Source organism: Festucalex cinctus, chromosome 7 (genome assembly GCF_051991245.1).
Source record: "Festucalex cinctus isolate MCC-2025b chromosome 7, RoL_Fcin_1.0, whole genome shotgun sequence".
NCBI lineage: Eukaryota > Metazoa > Chordata > Actinopteri > Syngnathiformes > Syngnathidae > Festucalex > Festucalex cinctus.
The window spans coordinates 30,415,059-30,438,844 of record NC_135417.1 but is presented as its reverse complement, the minus strand read 5'-3'; the positions used below and the strand labels follow the sequence as shown (position 1 = coordinate 30,438,844).

The 23,786-nt window shown below is 39.9% G+C and overlaps 2 protein-coding genes across 7 annotated transcripts in view; both read right to left on the bottom strand.

Moving 5' to 3' along the window:
• Window positions 1-23,786, bottom strand: part of ano10a (anoctamin 10a) — a 306,259-nt gene that overhangs the window by 225,648 nt on the left and 56,825 nt on the right. The window lies entirely within an intron of this gene.
• LOC144022969 (uncharacterized) lies at window positions 2,333-7,736 on the bottom strand. The gene is made up of 2 exons (XM_077528196.1): window positions 3,452-7,736; window positions 2,333-3,264 (listed from the first exon to the last, which is right to left on the bottom strand). The coding sequence occupies exons 1-2, from the start codon at window positions 3,613-3,615 to the stop codon at window positions 2,967-2,969; spliced, it is 462 nt and encodes a 153-aa protein (XP_077384322.1). The 5' UTR covers window positions 3,616-7,736; the 3' UTR covers window positions 2,333-2,966.

Genomic DNA, 23,786 nt, shown 5'->3' with positions numbered 1-23,786 from the left:
TCCTCTGCCTCATCACTGGTGGGCTCTGTCAAAATCGTGTCCTCCAAACCTTGCAAACGAAGGTGGCCCAAAAATTTCACCTCCCAAAGTTCATAATTACTTTCGTCCCAGTCAAACAGGAGACGCGACCAGCGGCTGCCTTTGTCCATGGCTCGTCCACTCATGATGCTGTCAGTGTGCTATCGTCACCAATACATCGGTGGTAACACACTGTAAAGCCGTCTTAGAATTTCACTGGGCCCATAACCTGTTAGCAGGGCGGCATTTCACAGCGGCTACTCGTTGCAAACTCTAAATAGACTGCATGCATCGAAAAACATGGGAGAAAAAAAGACAAGAGGTGTTTTCTGCTCATGGCACCTACACTGCATCAGGCACACCTGTGTGCAGGAGAGCATCTTTATTAAACTGAACACGCCCACTCCACAGGTGGTTTCAATCAGGACAGATTGCATCAAAAGTCGGGCTGGGTATTGCCGCCAACCTCACGATACGATACGTATCACGATACAGGGGCCACGATACGATACGTATCGCGATACATATGTATCCCAAATAAGACACATTTTATTTTTTTTTTAAATAAAATATAGGAAAAGATGTATACTGAGACACGTGCCATATTAAGTTTATCAATAAATACATGTTGACATTCTTCCTCTGCTTTCATTTTTCTTAGCAAGAAACAGTGTCCAATCACCGGTGAGCTATTTTTGCATTAATTGAAGGCAATTAACTTCAAAGACGCTGCTGGTTTTGATTTTTTAGGTACAATGCAAGCCGCAAAGGCAAACGTGAACTGCCGATTTAAAGTTAACAAGCAATATCGATTCTAACGCCTGCATATCGGTATGTGTATTGTGATGAGGCCCGCAACGATATATTGCCGTATCGATTTTTTGAGCACACCCCTAATCAAAAAGTAGATCAATTGCATCAAAACACATTTGTAAATAAACAAATACATGACATGCCATCAATAATTGAGAGCATCACTCAACAGTCCCAAATCAGCACTGATGGCTTTCAGCATCAGGTGACACTTTAAATTACAAATACGCCAATTCGCTTTGATGGTCAACGGTCAGGTTAGCTCATGGGGTTAAGTGCCTGAGCCAGGTGCATAGCAAAGACAGCTCTACGAATGGTGCGCCGGTTCAAACCCCGGATGGGGCAACTTTTTTTTTTTTTTCCTCCTTTTCGGTAAAGTCAGAATACAACAAGTTAACATCTATTTCATTAAATGTCATTTGACAAACTATTTCTTCAAAATTAATCCATATTTTCATCTTTCACTTGTACACTTGATTTCTCAATACAATATGGTACATTGTCACAGCCACCTCCATGTCCATGTCCAATGTCTGAATTATTACTCTTTATTAAATCATTTAAATTTATTTTCTTATATCTCTGGTCATTCTTAAGCTCTTAAGAGCACTCCACCTAACCTCTATACTGAATGTATGACAACGATCTGGGTAGATAACCAGTCATGATAAATCTATGGTATTTAATATACAGTTTACTCTGGTAATAGACAAAACAAGTCCAAACGGTCCTAACAAGGATGTTAAAATTACTAGGTCTGAATAATTGCAATAATTCCTGGATCACAGCTGCTGTGGAAATGGAGTGATCACATTATTGGTCTTTGGCTTCGTAAGATTACTCTTTAAGGACTGATAAGTGATTGTAGACCGGGGCTGACTTCAAAAGAATTCATGATGTTCATGATATAGAAGTACTAAATGTTGTAAAAACATTTAAAAAAAAAAAAAAAAAAAGTCCACTGACTCTCTTAACATTGATATGACACTAGTAAAAAGTATTATAGAATATATTTTACAACCTTTTACATATATTTGTATTTTGTCATTTAAAACTAGTATATTTCCATCAAAAATGAAGATAGCCAAAGTTATTCCTATTTATAAAAGTGGAGAAAGACACACGTTTAATAACTATAGACTAATATCAGTGTTGCTAGAGTTCTCAAAAATTCTAGAAAAATTATTTTCGTACAGACTGGACAATTTTATTGAGAAATATAAGCTCTTCAGTGAAACACAATATGGGTTTAGAGAAAAACGGACCACCTCAATGACAGTCATGGAACTTGTACACGCAATATCTACCAATATAGATAATAAAAAAAATTACTGTTGGGATTTTTATGGATTTTAAAAAAAGCTTTTGATACTATAGATTAGGGGTGCACCGATCACACTTTTTTGGCCGATCACCGATCTTTAAATCTGTCTGACCTGCCGATCTTGATTTTTGCCGATCCCGATTTTTTTTTTTTCCCTCAAAACCAAGAGCATACACCTTAAATGTCCCTTTTTTTATTGGAAAACACTGAGCAATACCTGTCAAACAAGGTAAAACATGTTTAAAACACATTTAGTAGTTCTCTCAAATATAAATGAAATAAAAAATAATAAAATAAAACTTGTGGAATAGGTTATAGCAAAGACCAGTTTTGAGAGTTTAAAAAAAAAAAAAGTGCACGGCAGTATCAGTAAAGCTTCCTTCCTGAGTATTGTTTAGTTGTAGTGCAAAACGAATAAATGTCTAAATGCAGATGTGTCACAATCTAGATGTAAAACATCCATCCAAAAATATCTTGCACCAACTTATAGGATCAAAACCTCCTAAAGTAAAGCATTCTACAAAAAACGTAAAAAAAAGTGCAGCATGCACAACATTTTCAAAGTCAACAAGTTGTCACAACAACACAACTCCAGTCACTTCTGCATTAATGGAAGGGTTTTCTTGATGAACAAAAGCATCTCTGCTTTATCACCAGACAAACGACTTCTTTTTTCATCGACGACATGACCAGCTAAGCTAACCAGGCGCTCGCTTTCAATGCTTGTGCATAGGGCAGAAAGATAGGCTCGGGCAAGTGCCGCAAGTTCAGGGAAACGATTTTCATTGAGCTTCCAGAAGGCCAATGGATCCTAGCTTCTGTCAATGGGGACCTCAGAAAGGTAGTTCTGTACCTGCATGGCAGAAGGGCTGGCTAATTGCTGCTCCTTTTCAATGTTCTCTTTCAGGATTTCATTGTGTACTGAGAGCAGTAGACTACACCTCTTAGCTGGAGGCACTTCTATGTCAGGAGGTTCCGGTTGGGTAGATGTTTCAGTAGCGGGTCTCTCATCTTCGGGTCTGCATCTGGTCTCCTCCTCTGCAAGTTTGGCCAAAAGGAGCTCTCCCACTTCATCCTTCACCTCTGCTGAGAAGTAGCGATTCTTGTACCTTATTTTGTATAAAGAAAGATAGATCAATCATTGCGCTTTGTATACATTATTCCTTTTATGGCGACCATGTAAATAGGCAAATACAGTTCAGAAAAACAATTTTAATTTTAAAATTGTTTTGTAAATAAAATAGTGTAACTAATTATTAAGGCTAAAAAATTCAATATTCAGAAATAGTTACTTGCCTTGGATCAAGAATGGTGGCTAGGCTGTACAGGGGCTCATGCTCAATGTTGCTGAATCTTTTCACAACAGCCTCCAGTAGTGTTGTTTTGGCTGTCGCCACACCACGGTCTGTGTCTGCTCGTCTCTCCACGACATTTGAGTGCAGTGATGGCTGGGATAACATCTGCTGCTGTAGCTCTTGATGAACTGATCTCCTTTGTAAGTTCTTCAAATGGTGCAAGGATGGTCAGCACATTTTCCATTAGCTCCCACTGGTGTGCAGTGAGTGTAGCTGGTAACTCGTACTCGGCAGCATATACGCTAATTGCACGTCTCTGCTCCATCAGCGACTGCAACATGTAGACCGTACTATTCCAGCTCGTGGTAACGTCTTGTTGTAGACGCTTCCTCGGCTGACCTAACTGCGTCTGTATGTCGTACAGTCGAGAATAGGCAATCGATGAATGTTTAAAATGTCCGACGATTTTCCTTCCCGTTGCTACAATATCTGCGATGCTGCGCTGCGCCAGTTGTCCCTCGTTGACAACGAGTTGCAGCGTGTGTGAGAGGCAAGGCAAACTCTTCAAGTTTGAATCATCCAGTGCTTTGGCCATATTACGAGCATTGTCCCGAAGAATAACATGAACTCTTGCATGCTCGATTCCCCATTGAGCTAACATTGCCTTAAATTCTGCCGCTAGGTTAGCAGCAGTGTGAGACCCCGACATTTCTTTGCAGTGTAGAAGCACTTTATGGCGTTAAAATTTTTTGTCTATCCACTGCGTAGTAAGACTCAACATCGACATTAAACTTACATCAGAAGTCCAGATATCTGTTGTAAAGCTGAGTGTCTTTGCATCGGCTCCAAGCAGGCTGTGAGTATGGCTCCAAACTTTTTTAAACAACTCCGGTAATGCAACTTCTGAAAAGTATTTTCGACTTGGCAAATCATATCGCGGGCTTAAGTGCTGCATCAGGTTTCTGAAGCCTCGGTCCTCCACGACCGAAAAAGGCTGGTCATCTAATGCCATGAACTCCATTATTTTTCTCGTGGTAGCTTTGCCCCTTTCGCTGCTCATAAGCGCCAACAGTGGTCCATGGTCTGGCTCCTTGCTCGCGCTAGCTTTAGCTAAGTTAGCCTTAGCTTGGTTGCTAACTTCAAACGCCACATACTCAGCAGTGTGGTGGGTCCTTAAATGACGAATGAGGTTTGTTGTATTGAATGCCTTGCGTGCAGTCCCACCACGACTTATTTCGACGTTGCACGAATTACAAATTGCGATCCTGGGCTCCTTTACTTTTATCGTGAAATACTGCCAAACTGTCGACATACTGCTGCTGCTGTTTGTATTGCAGCGCACACAAGTGCGCATTTGCACACGTGACCTTGTGGGCGGGCTTATGTCTCAGCAGAAGAGGGCAATGGTTGACTTTTTCGTACTTTTACGCAAGAGAGATGTGATCGGTAAACAAGATCGAATTTATTTTGAGGGATCGATCGATCACCGATCGCCCAAAATTACGAAAATTGAGGCCGATCGATCGGTCCCTTACTATAGATCATTCTATATTAATGAATAAATTAGAGCGATATGGCATAAGAGGTTTAGCATATAAATAGATGAAAAGTTATTTGGATGATAGATATCAGTATTTGCAGTTTAATAATGTACAATCAAAATACATGAAGATTACTCATGGAGTTCCCCAAGGGTCTGTGCTCAGCCCTAAATTATTTCTACTGTGTATAAATGATATCAAAAGTAAAAAAAAAATATATAAAAAAAAATTAGTAAAAAAAATATATATTTATTCAAAAGTGTATTATTTGCTGATGAGACAACTTTCTACTGTTCAGGAAAAAACCTTAAGCAGCTAAAAAAAAAAAAAAAATTGAACACAACAATTAAAAAATTGGTTTGACATGAACAAATTATCATTAAATTTATTTTAAACAAAACCAAGTTCATAGTTTTTGGCACTAGACAAATCACTCATCAAGTCTTGAATGAAAAGTGAATTCAATTGAAATATGAAAATAAATTTCTTGGAGTAGTTATTGATGACAAATTATGTTGGAAACCACACATAGAAAATGTTAAAAGGAGAATGCCAAAAATCATAGGGATACTGTTGTAACAACTATGGCCTATGGCTCAGTCCACCCTCTATTTTTTTTTTTAAGTTTGCTTCTTCAAAATCAAACTCTCTGCAGTCGCATAAACATTCCACAGCTCAGACAGGATCTAAGCTTGGTTAGCTCTGCAGGTGGTCACACAACCACCAACAAAGCTCTTTTGAAGCCGCTGACCAGGAGACAAAGGAATTTATGCGTCTGCCAAAGGAGTCTATTCGGGCCCCGACTTCCCGGAGCCCGAGAAACGCCTTCAATGAATTGGAATATACAAACGACTGATCAAAGGAATGTTTATGAAGTTTCTTATCAACCAGGGGGGACTCTCTGGTGTCACCCCTCCAGGGGGCACTCCTGGAATGCCTAGATGGAGCAACAGCACCGTCAAGTGGTGAAACTTGGAACTATCCTTTGTGACAATTCATATAAGTAACCGCATTTACACATTTATACAATGATAATTCTTGACAGATAACTGAACTACGAATGATTCATGTTATGTCTTTGTGTGTATGAACGTCCTATGTCATTTGCACGCCATAAGAAATGAAAGGTAATCAATATCTTTCAGTTCAGTCAGATGAGGCTCAAGAACGACCTCACAAGTTAGTTTATGATGCATTAATTACGATGTGTGTTAAACGGGTTGTGTGGGAAAACTGATTTGCCAGACTGACCAAATTTAATGCCAAATTATTAATCCCTTTAATATTTTTTTTTAAGTCTGCGCGAGCTAACAGAAGGGTTTGCCACCACCTACTGGAGCCCCGCCCACAGACTTTAAAAAGACGAGAGGATCTCTCTCTCGTCCTCTCTCCCTCTTCCAAATCCTCTTCCAAATCCTCTTCCAACTTCGCTCCTCCAACATCATCTTCCGATCGCTCTCTACCTGCAAGTTTCCTAGCCTGCTCGAACTCTTTGTTCCAAGAAACTTGCCAAACGCGTGGCCCCCTTTTTTCCCTGGCAGCAACCGTTGCCACGAGAGCAGACACTCGCTCCACGCCACGCCAAAGCAGGTGCAAACTGCAACGCTGACCCCAAAGACTTTTTTTTTCTTTGTTTTTTTTCTTCACCATCGGTGATTGCCCGCCAGCAATCCCGCCCGTACACTTGCAACGTACCGCCGGACTCAAGGTTGTGCACCTAAGCCGCCCCGCACCTCACCTGCTATTCGGTGGCGCCCCGCCGCTGTGCAAGCGCACCTCCAACTGCGGGTCTTCCCCGCACGCAGGCACGCCGCGAACCGAGCTCCAACACCTGGAGTCAGACAGCTGTCCGGCAGAACCAAACTCGCCGGGGAAACATCTTGCCGACCAATCAAGGGACGAGCCGCGCAACTACGTCAGCCCCCGAGCGGCTCCCTTGCGTACCTGTGGAATATCCCCTTCTTGATTTTTCTTGCCTTTTTGAACGAACATTGACTATTTTCCCCCCTTTTCCAAAGACCTCCCGTTTCTGCTCGTCCTACGCAGTATCCAACTCGTAAGTGCACATTTGATTTCCTCCAATTCGGCATACCGCTGTGTGCAACTTACATTTGAAACATATCACAGACCTGGCAAGTTAAATTTCTCTTTTTCCTGTTTCCTTATTCGTTCGCATTCTTTCCCTATTTTGATTAGCTTTATTTGATTTCTTTTCTCCTGACGGTAGTATAGTTAGTTAGGCAGTGTTTTGATTCTGTAGTGTAGCAATCGTGAATAAATGCATGTTTTATTAGCTCTATTCTGCCCAAGTCATCGGTGTTTCCGAGTGGATTATTATTCTTTTGTTAGTACAACGAACCACTGAATATCGAGTGTGGCGACTTTAGATTATAAATGACTGATGAAGAAAGGATTTTGGTCGTTGTTTGCTCCTGTTAACCCAAAAGGTTATCGAGGTAAATACAATTTACCTCCGTAACATCCAGATTATTAATTCGTCTAAAAGACGACCCAATTATCGCTACACTGTACAAAACTAAGGATGTCTTAAACATTAAATCATTGTTTACATTATATAGTTCATTATTATTACCATATATGACCTATTGTGTGGAAATCTGGGGTAATGCATACAAAACAAATACCTCTCAAATACCTAACTCTGTTTTCAAATTGCAAAAGAGAGCCATAAGAATTATTAATCAATCAAAATATACAGACCCAACACATCCATTATTTATTAACTCTTTGCAATCCGCCGACGAACTAGTTCGTCATGTGACACCCGGTGGGCGTCACCCGAAGACGAACTAGTTCGTCAAACGCGTTTTTTTTTTATGAATGGGTGGCTGAGACTCTTGGGCAGTTTCCCTCTGAATATTAAGCCCATGAAGCACTGTAGTGACGAACTGTGCCCTCTTGATGGCAGTGATGGTCTCTTTACACGAGAAGGATGTGATTTCCTAGTAGAGGCGGAGTGTTGTGGAGGGGGTGGGGGCCGGTGGCTGGGGGGAGAAAAGACGAGTGCTAACGGCGGCTAACCGGAGGCCGCTAAAAACAAAAGCTCACGCTTTTGAGCAGAGCGTTTGTCACGATCGGTCAAGAGATGACGAATAGAAAGATCAAGGAGCCGGATTCTGCATAAGAGAGTGTGAAAAGCGACAAAAACGTCACGGGCGCCCACTTCAGAAGCCACCGCCTCCGGGGTTCTCTGAGACACGGAGTGAAAGTTTGCATCGTCGTATCTCTGACCAGTCCACGTCATCTGACGAGGAATCCGTGACGAATTTGGCGAACTCGAGCCGCCTTCACCAGTTGAACAGATCAATTCAAGTGTGGCAAAGGTAGCAGCAGCAGCGATTTCTCCCCGGAAGCTTCTGGAAGCCCCGGAGGTAAGCTAACGTTTAGCATTCTGTAAATCGAGTGATCACAATTGTACTAGTTCAGTATATTGAATATGACAAGGATGAAATGACTTGGTTGGATGAGAATATTCACAGACATGCTTCTGTATACTGTATGTGCAATGTCTGTAACTTCGTACTAACTAACGCATGTTGCACAACATTCGATTACAGTTGGGGCAGCGTACACAAATGGCCCCTTCGCAGTCACACGCAGTGCGACCGAAAGGTAAAAAAAAAAATCACAATATCTTGCAACAATAATAAAAATTACATCTTGATCACAGTATTTTCTGTAATTTACAGAAGCAGCTACTACACTGGCAGAACTGTGAACATCTTGCATTGTCCCCCTGAACGCAGAAGAAAGCTTCACACGCGATCACACAAAAGACACTATTGGGTTTCAAAACAAAACCCATGCACCCACTCATGCATGCATATTTTGTAAATAATCCCAAATTTGTAAATAGTTTATCAAATGTGAAAATGGAGCTGTTATTTCCCTGTATAGTACGTAAATAGCGCACACGCACGAGCACGCACGCACACGCACACGCACGAGCACGCACACACGAGCACGCACACGCACACCCACACACATGCACAAACATTCCTGTAAATAATCAACATTTTGTAAATAGTTTGTGAAATGTGAAAATATTGCTGTTTACACACGCTATCAGATATGTAAATAAATCCTTATTTTGCTATCAAAAACACATTTTCATTTTTTTTTTTCATGTTTTATGGAAGGCAAGGATTGTTGAGATATTTGAGATGTCACTAAACCAAAAAATATTACTGTAAAAGTCACTGTTTTGCAGAAAATGCATCATTTCACAAAAAGCTTCATTTCTCCTTATTTTGCCCGAGATTCTTGAATTATGTCAAATCAAGCCATTTTCAAATGATGATTACTAAAGAACAGAATAAGGTAGAATCATACTTTTTTTTCTAATGAAAGAGGAGACCCCAATCTTTCAAACGACACCCACCAATATTTAGTCATAGCACACAATATTCTAATAAGCATTGAAAATGGGTGAAAATATGCGAAATCTGGTGGGATTCTGGAGTTACCTTGTCAGAAAATGCGTGGGATTGAAAGAGTTAAATTAAATGCAATGAAATTTTATGACTTGGTTGAGTAAAAATAGCACAAATAATGTACAAAGTTTCTAATAATTTACTCTGCCACAGTACTCAGAAGTTGTTTGAAATTAGACACAGTCATTATGATATAAGGGGTACAAGTGTCTACAAAGGGCGGCACGGTAGTCGAGTGGTTAGCACGTCAGCTTCCCAGTTCTGAGGTCTCCGGTTCGAGTCCAGGCTCGGACCTTCCTGGGTGGAGTTTGCATGTTCTCCCCGTGCCCGCGTGGGTCTTCTCCGGGTACTCCGGTCTCCTCCCACATTCCAAAGACATGCATGGCAGGTTAATTGGGCGCTCCGAATTGTCCCTAGGTGTGCGTGTGAGTGTGGATGGTTGTTCGTCTCTGTGTGCCCTGCGATTGGTTGGCAACCAGTCCAGGGTGTCCCCCGCCTACTGCCCAGAGCCAGCTGAGATAGGCGCCAGCAGCCCCGCGACCCTTGTGAGGAATAAGCGGTCAAGAAAATGGATGGATGGATGGAAGTGTCTACAAAAAAACCCCCAAAAAAACAAGAACAAATATTAAGCAAAGGTGTGTATCTGTATAAGGTGTTAATTTGTGGAATAATTTGGGAATTGATCTGAAAAAATGTGACTCACTTCTGGAGTTAAAAAAAAAAATAAAAAATTGAAAGTAAAGTTAAAAAAAATTACTTATGTTAGACCAGAGTATGAAAATTGTATACAGTATGTGAGTATGTGTATATGATTTCGATATGAATTATGGTATATGTCTAGGAAATTCATGTATATATGTTTTTGGAAAATGCACGTATGTCTAAGTGCACTTGTATATATAACCAGGTGTATACATTTTATTTTAAAAAATAGTAAATTAGTATTGTATTAATAATGAAATAAGTTTAAAATATATAAAGTAAAAGGGGTAGGACTAGATAAGTTTTTAACTTCTGCCTACTCCCTTCTGAACATGTAAACTGTGATTGATTGTTTTTTTTTTCCCCTTTAATTTCTGTTTTTTTCTGGGGGGGTTTTTATCGTAATTAATCGCATGACTTCAATAATTAACTGCGGATTAATCGCACATTTAAAACCTCAATTTACAACTAAATTTTCAATAAAATGCACATTTTTTTTCCCCTAATTAGGGCCCGAGCAGCGACCGCTGCGAGGTCCCTCTTGTTTTTGTAAGAATTTTCGGGTCCCTATTGTTTTTGTAAAAATTATTATTATTATTATTAGGGCCCAAGCAGTGACGGCTGCGAGGTCCCTATTGTTTTTCGTTCGAATTATTATTATTATTAGGTCCCGAGTAGCGACCGCTGCGAGGTCCCTATTTTTTTTGTAAAAATTATTATTAGGGCCCGAGTAGCGACCGCTGCGAGGTCCCTTTTGTTTTTGTAAGAATTTTTCTTCTTCTTCTTCTTTATTCTCCGCAAACGATCGCATTTTTGAGGACCTAAACATTTTCGAAAACTCACCAAACTTTGCAATCTCTTCGGGCCCGGCGAAAAATTTGATATTATGTTGTTGTCATAGCAACGCGACTCTATAGCGCCCCCGAGCATAGAAAAATAAAAACCAATCCCGGCCCGTTTGACCTAGAGCTACGAAAATTGCCAGGCACGTGTAGCACCCCGAGACGCACAAAAAAAGTCAGTGGAAGCCATTTCCTAAAATGTACAGGAAGTGAGCTATGAATTTTTCTATGTCCAATATTGGCTTATTTTGGCACATTCACTGTCGTCGTGCTTTTTCTCCCTTTGCAAACATTTTTCATCCAATTGACTTCAAACTTGGCATTTATCATCTCAAGACCCGAGACAACAACTGGGCAAAAAATCTTGACTTATTGAAATACTATATGACGGGGGCGGGGCATCAAAAATTGCCTTTAAAATTTAATTTGTCCAGAAAGAGCAAATGCTTAATAACTCCCATGTTCAAGTGTAACGATTATCGGCCGGTTGTAACTTTTTGCAACCTCAGTTCCAAAGGAATTCCACTCCTGTGGCCTGGACATGCCACCGTGGGGGATGGGGAGGACAAGAACATCCCCCACAAACAGCCACACATACTCTGACTGACACGCGCACACGCACACACACACAAATCAGAACAGTAAAAGCCTTCTTAGAAACTTGACTTTCTTATTTTGCAACAGAACAATGAATTATGAAATGTTTGCCATTTGTGAAATGTTGACTCCATGAAATGTCATGAAAATGTTCCATTGCAGTGGCAGATTCTCCACTAAACTTTCATATGTATGCACGTTTTAACAGTGTAAGCTAGGTAACATTTCATTTGAGGTATTCAATTGTATGTGTTGCATTGGTTGAATTCTGACCTGAGAATCTCAACAAACATGGGATCCAGATTCAATCTGATTAGTCTACCAAAACCCTCTCTAAGCTGGTAACTTTCCACTTTGGTCTCACCGGACCCCTGGTGTGGAGGCCGCCGCCCTCCCAATTTAAAAGCACGCTCCCTGTTTGCTGCTCTCTCTCTTGTCGCTGCTCTTTGGCTCCGCTTTTTCGCTGCTTCTCTTTCCGGGTCTCCATCGGCGTGGCTGCCAGACAAAGGGCTAGCCCAGCTAGCTTAACCTCCAGCACACGGCAACGCACAGAAGCCATCGCGTGTAGCGACAGGCTCAGCGAAACACGCTGCTTTTAGTCCCTGCAAAGGCTCAACGGATGGTGCTTTTCCCAAGCACCCTGAGGCCTCCACCAAGAGGGCCTCTTCCCAGCCAGCAGGTTGACCCCGTGACGCTCAATTGGCCAGCCGGACGACCTGTCTCTCCCTCTCCTGAACTGAACCTTCTCCATTCTATCTTCAAACGGGCTTGGCGAGTCTCCATCCAGGGTCCTGCTTCTCAGACCAACCCCATCTGTAAGTGCAACTGCAGGCCTTCGCCAGATTACAAATTGGTGCAAACTAGGTTGATTGTGGGTCCCATGTTGGGTTGATTTAAGAAATCCATCACCTTGGTTAAGACCGTTTCTCTTTTCTTCTTTTCTTCTCCTTTGATTATTTTTATTATTTTAGTTCTCGTTTCATTTCCTATCATAGTAGTTAGTTTTGCTTCTTTAAATTCTAAGTAGATTATCCCACCGAGGTTAGAGAATAAACGTGCACAAAACTCAACCCCTGGTTTACTGTGTGTGTGTTTCATCAATTTATAGTGACCTCTAAGCTGAACAAAGAACTCACAAAATTGTAGTAAGGGCACAACCTTCATTTTAATGACTGATTCAACGAGGTTCTCATCTGTTATCCTGATAAAATTATCAAAAAGAGATGTGGTGCTCCGCAGGCAAGCTCAACTTAATTTAAATATTAAGTTTCAATTAATGAGCCAATTGATTATTAATTTAATAATTAACAATTATTGATTTAATAATTAATTGGACCTATTTCCCTTACATCAAGCTCCAAAAAATCTCAAACTTCTCAGGCAACGTAATAGTCACAGCCTGAAAACATCTATATCATAAAATTCACTTTTTTGCTTGTACGTTTAAGCAAGAACGACGAATATTTTTAGGTGTATGAGGGAGCCCAAGACATACAAAAAAGTCTCTTGGACCCATGTGCTAAAATGAACAGGAAGCGAGCTACGAATTTTTTAATGTCCCATTTTTTACGATTTTAGCACATTTACAGGGGGCATACTTTTGCCCACTTCTCCTACACGTTTCATCCGACTGACTTCAGACTTGACCTGGACCATGTCAAGACCTGAGCCAACGACAGGGGGAAAAATCTTGACTTTTCGGAATACTATATGATGAGGGCGGGGCATCAAATTTTGTGTTTCGCAATGAAAAAGGATATGCTTAATAACTCCCCGGTACATGCTCCAAAAAATCCCAAACTTGACATGTATGCATATAATCAAGGCCTGAAGGTATCTCTATGACAACATTCAGTTACATATGCAGCGCCACCTAGCCCTTGAGGCTAAAAAAAAGAAAAAAAACCCACATACGGTATTTTGTACAAAAATTGTAAACTCATTCTAAGTGTGATAACTAAGTCATTTATGAATATTCTTTTAGTTTCCACCACTCAAAATGTTCACTGGCATCAGACTTATGCAAACATATATATATATTTATTTATTTATTTTTGATAGCCTCTATGGACATTAAAAGCATTATCGTGAATGAAGGATATGCTTAATAACTCTACGGTACATGCTCCAAAAAAAATCCCACACTTGACATGTATGCTAATAATCAAGGCCTGAAGGTATCTCTATGACAACATTCAGTTATAAATACAGCGCCACCTAGCCCTTGAGGCATAATTATATATAAAAAAAAAAAACCCACATACGGTATTTTGTACAAAAAATGTAAACTCATTCTAAGTGTGATAACTAAGTCATGTATGAATATTATTTTAGTTTCCACCACTCAAATTGTTCACTGGCTTCACACCGATCCAAACGTATGTACGTTTCCATTTTGTTTTATTCATTTTTTATTGCCCCTTTGGACAATAAAAGCAACATTGTGCAATGAGTACAACGAGCGATGACGTGTATATACACTTTTACAAAAAATACCAATCAGGGCAACTCATTGCCTAAAAATAAAAAAGGACGCTGATTTTTGCAGGTCTTAACAATCATCAAAACCCGTTGAGCTTGACACACACACTGGCAAAAAAATATTCTACATGTAAAGGTTTATCATGCCATTTTCAAAGAAAATTTTGCTTCCAATATGCCAGTACCCCAACGAGCCAGTACCCCAACGTGCAAGTACCCCAACGTGCAAGGACCCCAACGTGGCCCGGGCTGCGAGGGCCCTTTTATAGCTGCTCGCAGCTCTAGTTCTTCTTCTTCTTCTTTTTCTTCTTCTTCCTCTCCGTAAACGATCGCATTTTTGAGGACCTAAACATTTACGAAAACTCACCAAACTTTGCACACTCTTTGGGCCGGGTGAAAAATTTGATATTATGAAGTTGTCAAAACAATGCGACTCTATAGCGCCCCCTAGCGTAGAAAAATAAAAAACAATCCCGGCATGTTTGACCTTGAGCTACGAAAATTGGTAGGCACGTGTAGCACCCCGGGACGCACAAAAAGTCAATTGGGACCATGTAGCTAAAATGTACAGGAAGTGAGCTATGAATTTTTTAATGTACAATTTTGGCCCATTTTGGCACATTCACTGTGGACATGCTTTTCCCCCCTTTGCAAACATTTTTCATTCATTTGACTTCAAAATTGGCATGTATCATCTCAAGACCTAAGACAACAAGTGGGACAAAAATCTTGACTTTTCAGAATACTATATGACGGGGGCGGGGCATCAAATATTGCCTTTAAAATTTCATTTTACCAGAAAGACAAAATGCTTAATAACTCCCATGTTCAAGCTCCAAAAAATCTCAAACTTCTCAGGCAACGTAATAGTCACGGCCTGAAAACATATATACGATAAAATACAGTTATACATATAGCGCCACCTAGTGGTAATCATAAATGTCATACTTTACGTTTTTAGCTACTGTGCCAAGCTCGTTGAAGGGATCCAATTAAAAATTGGTCAGAAAAGTCTTAACATGTTGATCATGCCCCACAACAAATATTGTAACTTTTCGCCAAAGGGCGTGGCCGTTACGGTGCCGCAAAGTCTGAAGATTTTTCGTGACAATAAAAGCTGCATTAACTTGACCCAGATGATCCTATCTTCTCAAAATTTCACACAATTGATGACAGTCCAGCCCTTAACTCATTTACAAACTTATATTTCATCTTACTGAGAGCACCACCTACTGGCGATTTTTTTTCTTACGATTTTTCTTCTACGTTTTTCTCCAACCACGTTAACTGGACGTACCTCATATTTGCTCAGATGAGGGTTTCCGCCTTCATGATGTCACAACATGAAGTTTGTGAGTTTTCGTGAATCGCTGTGGGCGTGGCTAAGCACTGTTCGCCAAGAAAACAATGCCACTTTTGTGGGTCTAAATTGGCACAGAAACTCATGAAACTTGGCGCACACATCTGGCCTGGCAAAATGAGCAATATTTTATCGTGGATTGTGCTATTTTTACAAAAATTACTCAATAGCGCCCCCTAGAAATTTTTAACAAAGCAGCCCTGGTTGTACGTTTAAGCAAGAACGACGAATATTTTTAGGTGTATGAGGGAGCCCAAGACCTACAAAAAAAGTCTCTTGGACCCATGTGCTAAAATGAACAGGAACTGAGCTACGAATTTTTGAATGTCCCATTTTTGACGATTTTTGCACATTTGCAGGGGGCATACTTTTGCCCACTTCTCCTATACGTTTCATCCGACTGAGTTAAGACTTGACCTGGACCATGTCAAGACCTGAGCCAACAACAGACGGAAAAATCTTGACTTTTCGAAATACTATATGATGAAGGCGGAGCATCAAAATTTGTGTTTCGCACTGAAAAAGGATATGCTAAATAACTCCCCGGTACATGCTCCAAAAAATCCCAAACTTGACATGTATGTTTATCGTCAAGGCCTGAAGTTATCTCTATGACAACATTCAGTTATATATGCAGCGCCACCTAGCCCTTGAGGCATGAAAAAAAAATACCCCACTTACGGTATTTTGTACAAAAAATGTAAACTCATTCTCAGTGTGATAACTAAGTCATTTATGAATATTCTTTTACTTTCCACCACTCAAAATGTTCACTGGCATCAGACTTATGCAAACATATAGAAATATTTATTTATTTTTGATAGGCTCTATGGACATTAAAAGCATTATTGTGAATGAAGGATATGCTTAATAACTCCACGGTACATGCTCCAAAAAAAATCCCACACTTGACATGTATGCTAATAATCAAGGCCTGAAGGTATCTCTATGACAACATTCAGTTACAAATACAGCGCCACCTAGTCCTTGAGGCATAAAAAAAAAAAATGCCTCACTTACGGTATTTTTGCAAAAATTGTAAACTCATTGTAAGTGTGATAACTAAGTCATTTATGAATATTCTTTTACTTTCCACCACTCAATATGTTCACTGGTATCAGACCGATCCAAACATATGTATTTTTTATTTAGTTTTATTTATTTTTTTTTTATCGCCTCTATGGACAATAAAAGCAACATTGTGCAATGAGTACGAGCGATGATGTGTGTATATATACACTTTTACGAAAAATACCATTTAGGGCAACTCATTGCCTAAAAATAAAAAAAAAGACGCTGATTTTTGCAGATCTTAACAATCACCAAAACCCATTGAGCTTGACAAACTCATCACACCTGGCAAAAAAAAAATAAAAAATCCACGTTTATCTTGACATTTTCAAAAAAATTCTGCTTCCAATGTGTCAGTACCCCAATGTGCAAGTTCCCCAACGTGCAAGTACCCCAACGTGGCCCGGGCTGCGAGGGCCCTTTATAGCTGCTCGCAGCTCTAGTTCTTCTTTTTATTTGTTATTATTCTTTTCCGCAAACAATCACATTTTTGAGACACTAAACATGAACGAAAACTCACCAAACTTTACACGCAGATCGGGCCTGGCGAAAAATTTGATATTTTAAAGTCGCCATACATGATAACAGAAAAATGGCTCTGTAGCGCCACCTACATAGCTTAAACGGATCCCTGTCCCGCTACGACTGTCCTACGGCTATGAAAATTGTGTGGCACCTGTAGCATATCCAGATGAACAAAAACCTCTTTGATCTGTGTACCCTAAAATAGACAGGAAGTGAGATATGAGTGTTTAAATGTCTAATTTTGGCCAATTTTTGCACATTTACAGGGGTCATACTTTTGCCCACTTCTCCTACACGGTTAATCCGATTGACTTCAAACTTGGGATGTACCATCTCAAGACCTGGGACAACACCATGGTAAAAAATCTAAAGTTTTTGACATACTATATGACGGTGGCGGGGCATCAAATTTACAGTTTCAAAATTCTTACTTAACGAAGCATTGCCGGTGGTACGTTTAACCTAGAGCTATGAAAATTGGTACACATATGTAACAAGACTATGATCTACAAAAAAGCCTGTTGGTGCCATATGCTAAACCGAACAGGAAGTCCGCCAGAGGCGAGGCATCAAATTTTGTGTTTCAAAATTCTAACTTAATGAAGCATTCCCGGCTGTACATTTCACCTAGAGTTACCAAAATTTGAAGACATATGTAACAGCCCTCAAGGTACAAAAAACTCTTTTTGAACCATATGCTAAACCGAACAGGAAGTCCGCCATTTTGATTTACTTTGGAACGTGTTGCCATTTTTTGGGCCATTTCATAGGGGTCTTATTTTAACGAACTCCTCCTACAGAGTTTATCCGATCATCTCCAAACTTGGTGTGATTCATCTTAAGATGTTGAAGATGAAAAGTTATTGAAAGCTTTTTATTTCGTCGCACGCTGTTGCCGTGGCATGCACAGTTTGCAAAGGAAAAAATTCCTTGTTAATGAAGCATTCCCAGTTGTACGAAGCAGCTAGAGCTACGAAAATTTGGAGACAAATGTAACAGCCCACGATGTACAAAAAAAGTCTCTTGGTGCCATGTGCTAAACCCAACAGGAAGTCCCGTAGGGGCCGGGCAACACATTTTGAGCTAAAAAACTCCTCTTTAACGAAGCATTCCCGGTTGTACGTTTCACCTAGCGCTATGATAATTTGGAGGCATACATAAGAGCCCACGATGTACAAAAAAAAGTCTCTTAGAACCATATGCTAAACCAAACAGGAAGTCCGCCATTTTGATTTACGCCTTTTTTAGGTGTCACATTTTAACGAACTCCTACGAAATTTATCCGACTCTCTTCCAACTTGGTGTGTTTCATCTTAACTCTTTCAATCCCACGCATTTTCTGACAAGGTAACTCCAGAATCCCACCAGATTTCGCATATTTTCACCCATTTTCAATGCTTATTAGAATATTGTGTGCTATGACTAAATAGACATTGTGGGTGTCGTTTGAAAGATTGGGGTCTCCTCTTTCATTAGAAAAAAAAAAGTATGATTCTACCTTATTCTGTTCTTTAGTAATCATCATTTGAAAATGGCTTGATTTGACATAATTCAAGAATCTCGGGCAAAATAAGGAGAAATGAAGCTTTTTGTGAAATGATGCATTTTCTGCAAAACAGTGACTTTTACAGTAATATTTTTTGGTTTAGTGACATCTCTCTCAAATATCTCAACAATCCTTGCCTTCCATAAAACATGAAAAAAAAAATGAAAATGTGTTTTTGATAGCAAAATAAGGATTTATTTACATATCTGATAGCGTGTGTAAACAGCAATATTTTCACATTTCACAAACTATTTACAAAATGTTGATTATTTACAGGAATGTTTGTGCATGTGTGTGGGTGTGCGTGTGCGTGCTCGTGTGTGCGTGCTCGTGCGTGTGCGTGCGTGCTCGTGCGTGTGCGCTATTTACGTACTATACAGGGAAATAACAGCTCCATTTTCACATTTGATAAACTATTTACAAATTTGGGGTTATTTACAAAATATGCATGCATGAGTGGGTGCATGGGTTTTGTTTTGAAACCCAATAGTGTCTTTTGTGTGATCGCGTGTGAAGCTTTCTTCTGCGTTCAGGGGGACACTGCAAGATGTTCACAGTTCTGCCAGTGTAGTAGCTGCTTCTGTAAATTACAGAAAATACTGTGATCAAGATGTAATTTTTATTATTGTTGCAAGATATTGTGATTTTTTTTTTACCTCTCGGTCGCACTGCGTGTGACTGCGAAGGGGCCATTTGTGTACGCTGCCCCAACTGTAATCGAATGTTGTGCAACATGCGTTAGTTAGTACGAGGTTACAGACATTGCACATACAGTTTACAGAAGCATGTCTGTGAATATTCTCATCCATCCAAGTCATTTCATCCCTGTCACATTCAATATACTGAACTAGTACAATTGTGATCACTCGATTTACAGAATGCTAAACGTTAGCTTACCTCCGGGGCTTCCAGGAGCTTTCGGCGATAAATCGCTGCTGCTGCTACCTTCGCCACACTTGAATTGATCTGTTCAACTGGTGAAGGCGGCTCGGGTTCGCCAAATTCGTCACGGATTCCTCGTCAGATGACGTGGACTGGTCAGAGATACGACGATGCAAACTTTCACTCCGTGTCTCAGAGAACGCCGGAGGCGGTGGCTTCTGAAGTGGGCGCCCGTGACGTTTTTGTCGCTTTTCACACTCTCTTATGCAGAATCCGGCTCCTTGATCTTTCTATTCGTCATCTCCTGACCGATCGTGACAAAACGCTCTGCTCAAAAGCGTGAGCTTTTGTTTTTAGCGGCCTCCGGTTAGCCGCCGTTAGCACTCGTCTTTTCTCCCCCAGCCAGCGGCCCCCACCCCCTCCACAACACTCCGCCTCTACTAGGAAATCACATCCTTCTCGTGTAAAGAGACCATCACTGCCATCAAGAGGGCACAGTTCGTCACTACAGTGCTTCACGGGCTTAATATTCAGAGGGAAACTGCCCAAGAGTCTCAGCCACCCATTCATAAAAAAAAACGCGTTTGACGAACTAGTTCGTCTTCGGGTGACGCCCACCGGGTGTCACATGACGAACTAGTTCGTCGGCGGATTGCAAAGAGTTAAGATGTTTAAGATGCAAAGTTATCGAAAGTTTTTTTTATTTTGTCGCAAGCCGTTGCCATAGCGATGCATTCTTTGCCAAGTAAAATGCTGCTTTTTTTTTTTGTCTAAACGAGCGAAAACTCATGAAACTTTACACACACATCAGACTTGTCATAAACATGAATATTTTAGAGATTTCTTGTGCAATTTGCAATAAATGGCTCAATAGCGCCCTATAGACATTTTTATGAAGCTTTTGGAAATGTATGATTCAGCTAGATTTGTAAAAATTGGGATACCTATCAGCCTAAGACTGACAAAAAGGTTTCTAAAGCCATATGCTAAACCAAACAGGAAGTCTGCCATTTTGATTTACTTTGCTATTTGTAGCCATTTTTTGGGGCCTTTTATAGGCCTCATATTTTCTACAAAACTTATCAGATTGTCTTCATTCTTTGGCGTGTTTCATCTGAAGATATTTAAGATGAAAAGTTATTGAAATTGTTGGTCACGCCTTTGCTCTAGCGATGCATTGTTTGCAAAGAAAAATGCTTTTTTTTTTTGAAAGTCTAAACATGAGCGAAAACTCAAAACTTTGCACACAGATCAGACCTCTCAAGAACATGAATATTTTAGAGATTTGTTGTGCAATTTGTAATAAATGGCTCAATAGCGCCCTCTAGACATTTTTTATGAAGTATTTCCGATGATATGATTCAGCTAGATGTGTGAATATTTGGAGGCACACCTATCAGTCTAATACCTACAAAAATTATTCTATAGCCATGTGCCAAACCATTTTGATTTTATTTTGTTAATTGTGCATCATTTTTGGCCTTTCCATGAAACTTTGCAAGCACAAAGCATGGCAAAAACATTTACAATTTAGACGGTTTCCTATGAAACAGTACCCCAACATGTCAGTACCCCGACGTGCAAGTACCCCAACGTGGCCCAGGTTGCGAGGGCCCTTTATAGCTGCTCGCAGCTCTAGTTTAAATATGTTTTTTTTTTTTTTATTAGTCATTGATACATAATTGATGTGTTTGATTTGTGTTGATCATTTTTCTTTCACTACAACATGGAATAATTGCATTTCTGAGACAATGGTGACAGCTCAGTGCATTTTTCTTTTCATATTAAAAGCTGACTAATTTTTAACATGAAGTACAGTGGAACCTCTACTTACGAACGTCTCTTCATACGAAATTTTCGAGTTACGAAACGCCTCAACGGGAAAATATTGCCTCGTTACGAAAGAAATTTCTAGATACGAAAGGTAAAAATACATAAGCGAACGCAACATACTTTCGGCTATGGCTATTTCCTACCATAGGTATCTATGAGCGTAAATACTAGATCGGTGTTTGTGCATCGTTCTGGCATCGCATTGGTTAAGAGGAACCTCGACCATAGGTAGCTATGAGCGTATACTAGATCGGTGTTTGTGCATGTTTCTGGCATCCCACTGGCTAAGAGGAACCTCTACCATAGCTATCTATGAGCGTATACTAGATCGGTGTCTATACAGCGTCCTCATCATTCATCCCGCGGCCCATGAGGTGTTCCGATTTTTTTCGTAAATGTATGAACTAACGGCCAACGAATTTGTGCAAAAATTCAAACAATTGGCGATTGATGAAGGCACAGTAAGTTTTTAATTGCGACGAGACGGGCCTTTTTTTGAAAAAGATGCCTCGCCATGCCAGAAGTTTCCATGAAGTTTCAGAATTTGTTTAAAAGAATCGCCCAGAAAAAGTGTTCACCAGTTCTTTACAAAACACCAGGAAAAAAAAAAAAAAAAAAAAAAAAAAAAACACTTCTGAGAGAGGAGAACATGAACCAACGAGGGCAAAAAACGAAGACAGCAGTTAAAAAGGTAAATGACATCATTTTTATTCTTTACTCTATTCTTTGTTTTTTACAGTATACACAACTCTCATTTATTGTGCCATAATCTAATTGTAACATGTATTTGTTACATGTTTTGATGCATTTTTATGCTTTATAAAACATTTATGTCTGAATTTTGGGAGGCTTGGAACGGATTAGGGCATTTACATGGAAAATGCGTCTCTACTTACAAAATTTTCTACGTAAGAACTTTCTTCCAGAACCAATTAATTTCATAAGTAGAGGTACCACTGTAACTTGTGAAATTAGGCACATTTTTAAAACTGTAAAATACAACCAAGTCCCCAGAAATATATGCATTGTTATTTAATTTATTACTGCGAAATTGTGTTAGTGTATTCCTTTGCTGAACGCTGAATGCTTTTATTTTGTTAAGTTCAATAGGATGCGCATTGTAAAATGACGTTTCTTTATGCATGCGAACCAGAAACGATCAATGTGTACTTTTCATATTAAGAGCTATATCATTTTAAACTTAACTTTCGATCTTCTGCACATTTTAAAATTGTAAAATACACCTTGACGCCAGTCCCCACAAATATATGCAGTATAATTTAATTTATTACTGCTAAATTGTGTTATAGTGACTCATTTTCACAACGTCTGATGCTTTTATTTTGTTAAATTCCCAGATGCACCATGAAGGCGCTCTTAAGCCAACACATCAATAGTACTTTCAGTTTCACTTTCACCCAACGCCACTTTACTGCATCGAAAGAGAAGACGATGTTGGACTTTTTTGGAGTTGCTGAATAAAATACAGACCACCTCACATCAAAGATCAAGGTGGCTTGGAGTCACTCCAAGTGACAAGATGGCATCCATTCGGCTCTTCGCTCCCTCTTGGAGAACTGTAGCAACTATGCTGCTGTGCTAATCGCTAACACTGGTGCTAACTAGTGCGTTCTGTCAAAGCAGGGAACTGGTGCAGGTGCGACACCATCCAAATGGCTCCTCCAATCGGACATTGTGCCCCTTAAACATTGTGTATTGTAGCTCCAGTGCAGTACAGTGCATTTCTATTGGGTAATTTTGACATGGACGTTTCTGCTGCTTCGCGACAGGCTTTCCAAATAAGGAGGCGGTCATTAATGAGCGTTAAAAAATTTAGTGCCATTAAAGGCACTTTTAGTTAACGAGATAATTTTACACCCGTAATGTATATACCGTATATATGGATCAATATTGAACCACAACAGGTCTCGCTGTGAAGACGCTATCGGTGACGCGCATGCGCAGAAGATCCCGCCATCTTGGATTGCTAGCTAATACTAATACTTTGCCTCAGAGAAAATACTAAAACAGCTGTTTATTCATTTTGGGAGTGAATGGAGTTGTCAGAAAGCTGGTTTGTACGGTAATCTATTCATAAAGTTTGACCTAGCTGACTGTTTTGTTGACACTCCCTTTAGCGCAGCACCATCTAATGGACGCCTAACGTAGCCCCAGCCTCTACTGTAGCGCCTTATATATGGAAAAAGTTTTAAAGTATGTTATTCATTGAAGGTGCGCCTTACAATGAGGTGCGCCTCATTATCGTTGCAGTAAAGCGGCGTTAGTGCGGAAAATACGGTATATTATATATATATATATATATATATATATATATATATATATATATATATAGGGCTGTCAAAGTTAAAGTGTTAATAGATCAATCACAGAAAAAAGTTAAATTAATCACATAACGCAGATTAATCGCACTCTTTTTTTGGACCGCACTTGAGCCTCGAACGTAACCGCGGATGGTTACATTGAAGGCTGAGCAGGTCAATG